This window comes from Leucoraja erinacea, chromosome 21 (assembly GCF_028641065.1).
Source record: "Leucoraja erinacea ecotype New England chromosome 21, Leri_hhj_1, whole genome shotgun sequence".
NCBI classification, from domain to species: domain Eukaryota; kingdom Metazoa; phylum Chordata; class Chondrichthyes; order Rajiformes; family Rajidae; genus Leucoraja; species Leucoraja erinaceus.
The window spans coordinates 21,950,895-21,958,830 of NC_073397.1; the positions used below are offsets into that span (position 1 = coordinate 21,950,895).

Genomic DNA, 7,936 nt, shown 5'->3' on the forward strand with positions numbered 1-7,936 from the left:
GGCGACTTTGACTTTGACTTTGACAATGTTTTTCTTTTCCACTCTCTTCTTTTCACATTCTCATTCGTATAATTCTGTTGCATCTGATCTTAATCCATTGCTCGCTTTCTCTTGCTCATTTCATTACTTCTCTCTTTCTGTGCTTCTGTGTCCATTCTCCCCTACCTTCACTCTCCCTCACTTCAAAACAACGAATATCACAACAGAAATTCAGAAAATGGTTCAACAACACAAGCAACGGAAAGAAACAAAGAGACTGATCAAGAAAGTGTGTAGCAAATACAATGAGGGAGAAATGGCCAAAGGTTAAAGCACGACTCCTGCAAAATAATTGTGAAATATATTCATTTTTGGATAATAAAGTGGATAAAGCTTTCATGAATGGAGGTTTCGGTCGAAAACGTGGCTTCAATTATCCTACTATTACTCACATCACTCTCTCCATTACCTCTCATTGCAACATATTTCCATTCCATTGCTTGAGTTTCGTTAGAGCTTTAATCAATCTAAATGATATAACTATGGGAGAAGGCAAATCTTCATGGAGCTAAGCTAACCTGACAGATTTTGCCTTGTTGCAGAGATGAAGCCAATTACTCTCAATAAGTGAGGCACATAGTGGAAAGTTAAAGCCATCTATTGTGAGCATAGGGCACTCAAGAGACAATACTCCAAGATATCTCAAAAAGATCTGAACAACACATAATTACAGGGCTCTTTGCCTGTGAGCTGAAAAGTTCAATGTATAGACTGACAAACTGGATAGGGAATTAAACCAAATGTTACAATCTCTCAGTGTTGCAATCATTACAATCTCAATATGCCATCTGCCAAGTAGATCATTCCTGGCAGTACATAGAGATTGTATCTGTGCATTGATATTTTGAAGAAGGAGATAATGTTTCCTATATGTTTGAACAGATTTGTCTGTCAGCACTAAGAGCAATAACTGCGGTAAAGATACACAGGCCTCCCATGGTTAAGTCATACATTTTGGCTGTTGATATTTTACCAGACACCACGTATTTCCAAAACATTAATTTTACACGTACAACTCATAAGATATTCACAGATTTTTTTTCTGGCTGATGTGAGCTTAGAAATAGTGCATGAAAACATGGAGCTGTTTGTTCTGGTGGTCTCGTCTGAGGCATTTGTGCTCATGCGTGGACTTGGGCGTACAGAAGGCACTCCGAGAAACTGTCTATTCCATGAAAGGACCGACCATGTTATTTCACAAATCCTATTTACAAGCTTAAACTAACTTTGGCTCCTGCTCCTCCAAGAGTGGAGGACTGAATCTGTCAATTGCCATTAGTGATGTAGCATGGGGAACAATGGCTGCACAAGTTTGGTCATCTTTATGGAGCGAGACAGAGCAGTTCCACTATTTTGAGCCAAGGCCAATTTTGGAAGATATTAGACAGGAACTTACTCAAATTGATTGGAGTAGGTTGTTTCAAGGAAAAGGAACCAGGAAAGTGGGATGAATTTAAAAGTTTTTCGAACAAGTCCAGGATGTGCATGTTCCTGTTAGAGCAAGGCAGGTGAGAGAAATTGAGGCTCTGGTCAAGAGTAAGAAGGATGCATGGGGCACGTATAGGCAGCCAGGGTCAAGTGTATCCCTGGAGGAGCTTCAGGAACTGAGGAGCAAGGTAATAAAGGAATTCAAGATGGCAAAAGGGAGGCAGGAGATGCCTTTGCCAGATAATATTAAGGATAATTCTAAGAGATTTTATAAGTACATAAAGGGAAAAAGGGTAACCAGAGAGAGAAAGGGTCCCCTTACAAATCAAAGCAGTCGACTGTGTGGATCCACAGGAGATGGGCAAGGTCTTATAATGTGTATTTCTCCTCTATATATACAGTGGAGGAAGACATAATGACCGGGGAACTTGAGGCAGTCAATGGAAGTGCCTTAAGGGCAGTCAGTATTATGACCAGAGAAGTGCTGAAGGTTTTGAAGATGTGTCCAAAAAGATACACAAGGGCAGAACTGTAGACATTGTATATAGGAATTTCAGCAAGGTATTTGACTAGCTTCCACTTGATAGGCTGCTCTGGAAGGTTAGATTCCAAGGTGCTATAGCTGAATGGATAGAAAATTGGCTTCATGGAAAGAAAATTGGCTTCATGGAAAGAAGTAGATAGTGATTGTGGAAGGTTGCTTTTAGAACCGGAGGCCCGTAACTAGTGGTGTGCTGGGTCCATTGCTGTTCAAGACTTGACTAGCAAGTTTGCAGCTGACATTAAAATGGGTGGTATTATAGATAGTGAAGAAGGTTGTCAAAAAAGCAGCAGGATCTTGATCCATTACACAGATGGACTGAGGGCTGCTTGATGGAATGTAATACAGATAAGTGTGAGGTGTTGCATTTTGGGAAGTCTAACCAGGGCAAGACTTGCACAGCGAATGGCAAGGTTCTAGGGAGTGTTGTAGATATAGGGGTGCAGGTACATAGTTCCTTGAAAGTGGCATCACAGGTAGATTGGGTGGTCAAAAATGTTTTTGGTACATTGGCCTTCATCAATCAGAGTAATGAGCATCAACGTTGGAAGGTCATGTTGCAATTGTACGTAAAAGACATTGGTGAGGCCATATTAAGAGTATTATATTCATTTTTTGTCACCATGATATAGGAAAGATTTTGTCAAGCTGGAAAGGGTGCGGAGAATAATGTGGAGGATGTTGTTAGAACTCAAGGGCCAGAGCTATAGTGTGAGGTGGAGCAGGCAAGGACCTTATTCCTTGGTGTGCGGGAGGATGAGGGGTGATCTTATGGAGGTGTACAAGATCATGAGAGGAATAAATTGGGTAAATGCACAAAGTCTTTTGCCCAACGTATGGGGAATCGAGAACAAGAGAACATAGGTTTACGGTGAGAGAGGAAAGATTTAATAGGAACTTGAGGGGTAACCTTTTGACACAAATGGAGGTGGGTATATGGAATGAGCAGCCAGAGTAGGTCAGTGAGCCAGGTACTATTATAATGTTAAAGAGATATTTGAACATGTCCTTAATATGGGCCAAACGGCAGTAGGTGAGACTCGTGTAGATGCGGAATGTTGGTTGGCATGGATAATTATGGCCAAAGGGCTTGATTCCAGGCTCTTATATGCTATTTTGGAGATTATTGTCTTTGTGATCAAGGAGTCAGGGTATCATAAATGTTTGCAGAAGATGGTATGCTCATATTCAATACCTCTCACATCCCAGTTCTCTTCTCTTCTAGTGAACAACATACAGCTAGTTTAAACATGCACTTTTTTTCCATTTTTGTGGTGCCTTTCTCATTTCAGGTACACAATAAACACCACTCTGCTGAGCCTTGCAGCATCAAGTCTCCCGAGCCAAGCCATCCCATCCCAAATAGAAAGAAGTCACCACACCACTGCATTTGAAGTGGCCAGACAATGCAATGGCACTAGACGATGGGTTAAGGAAGCAATTTCCACTGGTTGAGTCACCATGCACTTCAGCCAAGTGTAGTGGAAAAGCTAGTGTGTAACACCCTCGTGGACTAATTCTACAAAAATCAAATGGCTGCAACCGAAGAAGATCGATTAGCATGGAGAGAGGGTTCTTGGGGAATTGGTGTAAAATTAGTATGTGTTGTTCCTTGCAAAGCATGCAAGTTCCTGCTCTTCAGATCAGCTTTTCTGCACATGGTGCACAATGGGAGTAAACAGCTTCATGTGACTCAGTCCACAGGACTAGGAGCATGTAACACACAAGGTGCATGGAACTGGTGCATCAAACATTTTCCATTGTAACATCAGGATTGCATTTAATGAAGCATGTGAATTCTGGGCCTTTATTTAGCGCACAGGAACAGGGACATAATTAAAGAATCTAAATAAGAGAGATATACAAATACTAAATTAGCCGAAGATCAAATATAATGAAATCTTAGAAACTACAAATGGGAAAACGGACTAATTTTAAACTAAATTCCAATTTGCAGTTCTGTTTGCATTGATGCTGAACAATATGTTGTTTTGACAAATATATAGACCAACAGTTGATATGTCATCAGATTACCAGCTCCATATTACGTTCATTTTTTGAAATTTTACTTTGATAACCAAATTTAATTGTGTAATCAGTAATGCTCTCCATGCACAAGTTCAACTCCATTCTTTCACCCTTGACCGAAGACATACATTTCCCTGGTGTTTCTACTCATAAGTATATATTTATTAATAATCTATAAGTGATCTAAAGAAAGCAAGGTTTTACTTCCATTTTTGAAGCGTGAAATCAGTCCATGCTATATATTTGGCAGAACCTCTGGCCAGCTTCCTGGCCTCATCTTCACTGGCAAGCCACTTTTGACCACATGGGTGCCATCATGTGAAGAAATCCGAACAAGTCGCGTCCACAACGCAACAGAATACAACTCTTGACAGCTTGTAAAATATGCACCCTGGCTTAACCACCAGTTAACGCTGTCAACAGCTTTCTGACATTCAGAAACACCCTGAAGGCAACAATAAAAACAAAATTAAATTATCTAACAATAATTTTTTTTTAAGCCACAAGAATTATTTGAAACAATTATATAATGACTAAACCAAAGGTTAAAAAAAACATGGATATGGTCTTCAAGTACCTTGGTTCTTGCAGCCATTCCTCTGACTCAAATGAACAGAGACCCCATCCCCACATTAGGTTTGTTATTTTTAAATATTGATTCATCAATGTTCCAGGGAATTGTCACGACTTTGCACACTGCCATTGAACTATTATGGAGTGAGAGTTATCAGTATTTCTGGGTGCCACTGTTGCATTCATATACACATTGTTCCTTGGTGACCTTTTCATTGAGGAACCTCTGATAGTTCCTTGTAGAGCTTCCAGCAATGACAGGCAGTTCTATGACATGAAGTTGTATTCTTAAGAAACCTCATAGAAAATCTTGTTATATGAAACCTAATTATAACAACAACTGTGTCAAAAGGGGAAAGTGGTGGAAGGCTATAACTCTGACTTGCAATTGCAGTTATTTCTTCCACAGGATATTCAAAAAGTAAGGTATTTTTAATAGCTATGTTTATTTTTGTTCCTGAATGTTCAATTACTAAAGGCTATATGCTACATTGTTGAATTGAGTATCATTGAGCAAATGTCAACTGAAACTATTCTTGTCAATTTCAATGCCAATCTGTGGTAAACTGTGTTCTGAAAACACAATGGGTACTGCAGGGATATTCCGTGGAAATATTTTTCTTTCCCCAGAACTGTTTTTGTTTTGCCAGACAGCTTTTTTCCTTCTTGTCAATTTCCAAAGTAACTTTTAAGTGGTTCTCTAGTTCCTGATAAAAATCTTGTTATAATCAATTTGGCCCCCATAATAATAGTGTTCCCCAATTCAATTACATTATATCCTATCTGTACTTACAAAACTCATACCACTAGGCTGAATGCCTCTTTAGTCTGTAAATAGCCAAGATAATACAGTATCATACTGATGCTATGACTTTAAAGGCTTTAATCCCCAGCTCCATGTTTGTACAAGCATATGAAAACAATTGGCAGGAAAAGACCAACTGGTTCGTTAGATTGAACTTGATACTCATGAAGGATGGAGCTTTGTAATCAGACAGCTCCTATTCCCTGTTGACTGGTATCTGCTAAAATCATTTAGCTAGGTACTTTGATTTTATCTCCTTCTGTATGTTCATCGTATGTAACAAAATAAAAAATACGGGTTCTTTATAAATGGACTTTCTATTACATTGTATACAGAGTGCAAAAAGTAATTGCCCAAATTAGTTTATTTTATATTGGAGGAAATAGAATACTTCAGGGGAAAAAGATAAGCACACATTCAACATGCTATGAAGATCAAACTTAAAATGTATATTGAATACAGTGAGAGTCAGTGACTGAACAAATAACCTTGCATGGGATAGGACCCAGAGTTGATACTCGAAACCTTACTGTACTGATAATAGTGTTTCAGTTTTAACCTTGGTAAACATTGCTTGCATGCCTATCATTATTCCACGGCCGCATGTTAAGTAAAGGACTTTCTCTCATGATAGCATTCACTGGACAGCAAAATTAAAGATTAAAACATCAACAAACCAAACCCATCAAAATCTCTTAAAACACCATGTATATACCGGATGGCATTCACTGATCAACAGAAATTAATAACAATCATTTGGGATATTCATGGCGATGCCAACTTGAATTCGCAAAACATTTCAGACCATTTTAGAAACGTGTTGGTTTTTTCTGACCATTTCAAGACTCACAGGGCAACGTATTTCTAATTTAATGCTTCCCTTCCCCTCTCCTAATTAAAAGCAAACCATAAAGCATTATCCTATAAAACAATGAGCCAGTTCTGTTTTCCACCCACTGCAGTGTAATGAAATTGAAGTTTAGTGGGAGCAATTACAGCACTCACATTAAGTACAGTCATAGGAACAAAGAACGTAAGAGCTACTATTATTCAAAACCATCTTTGCTCTATGCTATACCAGCTTTCTGAAACTGAATCATAAGGCTTTGACTCGAATTACTTAATTCTAGTGTCAAAAATATATGAAGGCATATTGCTGCCACAGAATATCACTAGCACAAGTCATGTTTAGCACTGGTTTATGCAACATCTTGTTTTTTTTCACAAAATCACCTTAGCTTCTTTAGACAGGCTGAAATGTAGCTGACATTTACTTTCAACCAAGGCCAAAATCTAATTTACCTCGTTGAGTATTCAAACTGTAGCTAAATATAAACTGATGTCATTAACACAGTTCATTGTTGCGAGAGTTTCATATTCCTGCCATGCTGTTAGAATCCAACATTCCATTTGATACCACTCAATTCAATCAATAACTTCGCTTCATACTCCTTGTCGCTGCATCATGGATTTCAATTATTTTCTGAATGGCTGCTGGAGCTTGCCTTTATATTAAAGTCAGCTCAGAGAATTAGGTACTCATTGTACACTACTCTGAAGGTGTCTTTCCTACCTGGTTTTGGAACTTGTGGTGCAGCCGGCAGAGAGCTGTCCCTGTGCTCAGACAGTTCTGGTGCTTCATTTCCATTTGAAAAGCTGCCTTCTTTTCTTGCTCCTGATATATTAGTTTGAGCCCAGGCTGCTTCGTCCTCTCCATGGATTGAGGTGACCGTGAACCTCTTGCTCATCTTGCAGGGAAATTAATGAATAACAGAGCAAATTAAACAAAGTGCCTTTAAAATACCATCAGACCAGACAACTACACCCAGTTCCCTTCTTCAGCATCTCAGCACGAAATGAAGTGAATACTGCTCTGCTTTCTGTCCTCTCTGGGTCTTAGTGCCCAACCTGTTCACTTGAGGCTGAGTAAATAAGAAAAATCAACAGAAAATGAGCTGCTTTGGAAGTAACTTTGTTCCAACATCTTATTGGTATCTATTGCAATTGTTCTTTTGGTTTAATTTTCTGAACATTATGAGTGAAAGTAAATAATTAAATCATATGTCTCTGCCATAAACCTATATTGAAGTGCTGTTTTTTTTTTTAACTTGTTCTATGGATGTGGTCCTTGCGTGTTATAACTGGCTGTTATTAATCAGTCTTGATTACCCCTGAACCCTGGTTAAGATTGAATCTCATTCATGGGTCTGGACAAAATGTGGACATATGAGGTTGTCAGCAAGATCAGAGGCAGATAAAAGAAAAGGGAAAAGAAAGAATAAAAAGCCTGTGACAAGATGCAATGTATGAGGGTTTGAAAGAGAATACTAATAAGATTAACGGAAACAAAAGATGGGTGTAGAGGTGGTATAAATGGAAATACTTGAATCAATCCATGTGCCTTCTGCCCAAAGTAAAAGTGGGTTGTGATTTTAAAATGTTAAACTAGAGAACTCCTCTGTATCTAAAGATCAGAAAGGTGAGGTAATGTTTCTTGAGGCTTCATTGATGTTCTTTGAACA

General features: G+C 38.7%; 1 protein-coding gene across 1 annotated transcript in view; it reads right to left on the bottom strand.

Annotated features, from left to right (window-relative positions):
- The window catches only part of LOC129707390 (solute carrier family 12 member 5-like), a 568,649-nt gene extending 561,271 nt beyond the window's left edge, over nucleotides 1-7,378 (bottom strand). Inside the window, exon 1 of the mRNA XM_055652387.1 lies at nucleotides 6,988-7,378. Within this exon, the coding sequence (XP_055508362.1) occupies nucleotides 6,988-7,162 (175 nt within the window). The 5' untranslated portion in view covers nucleotides 7,163-7,378. The remainder of the gene's footprint in view (nucleotides 1-6,987) is intronic.
- Nucleotides 7,379-7,936: the final 558 nt, after the last annotated feature.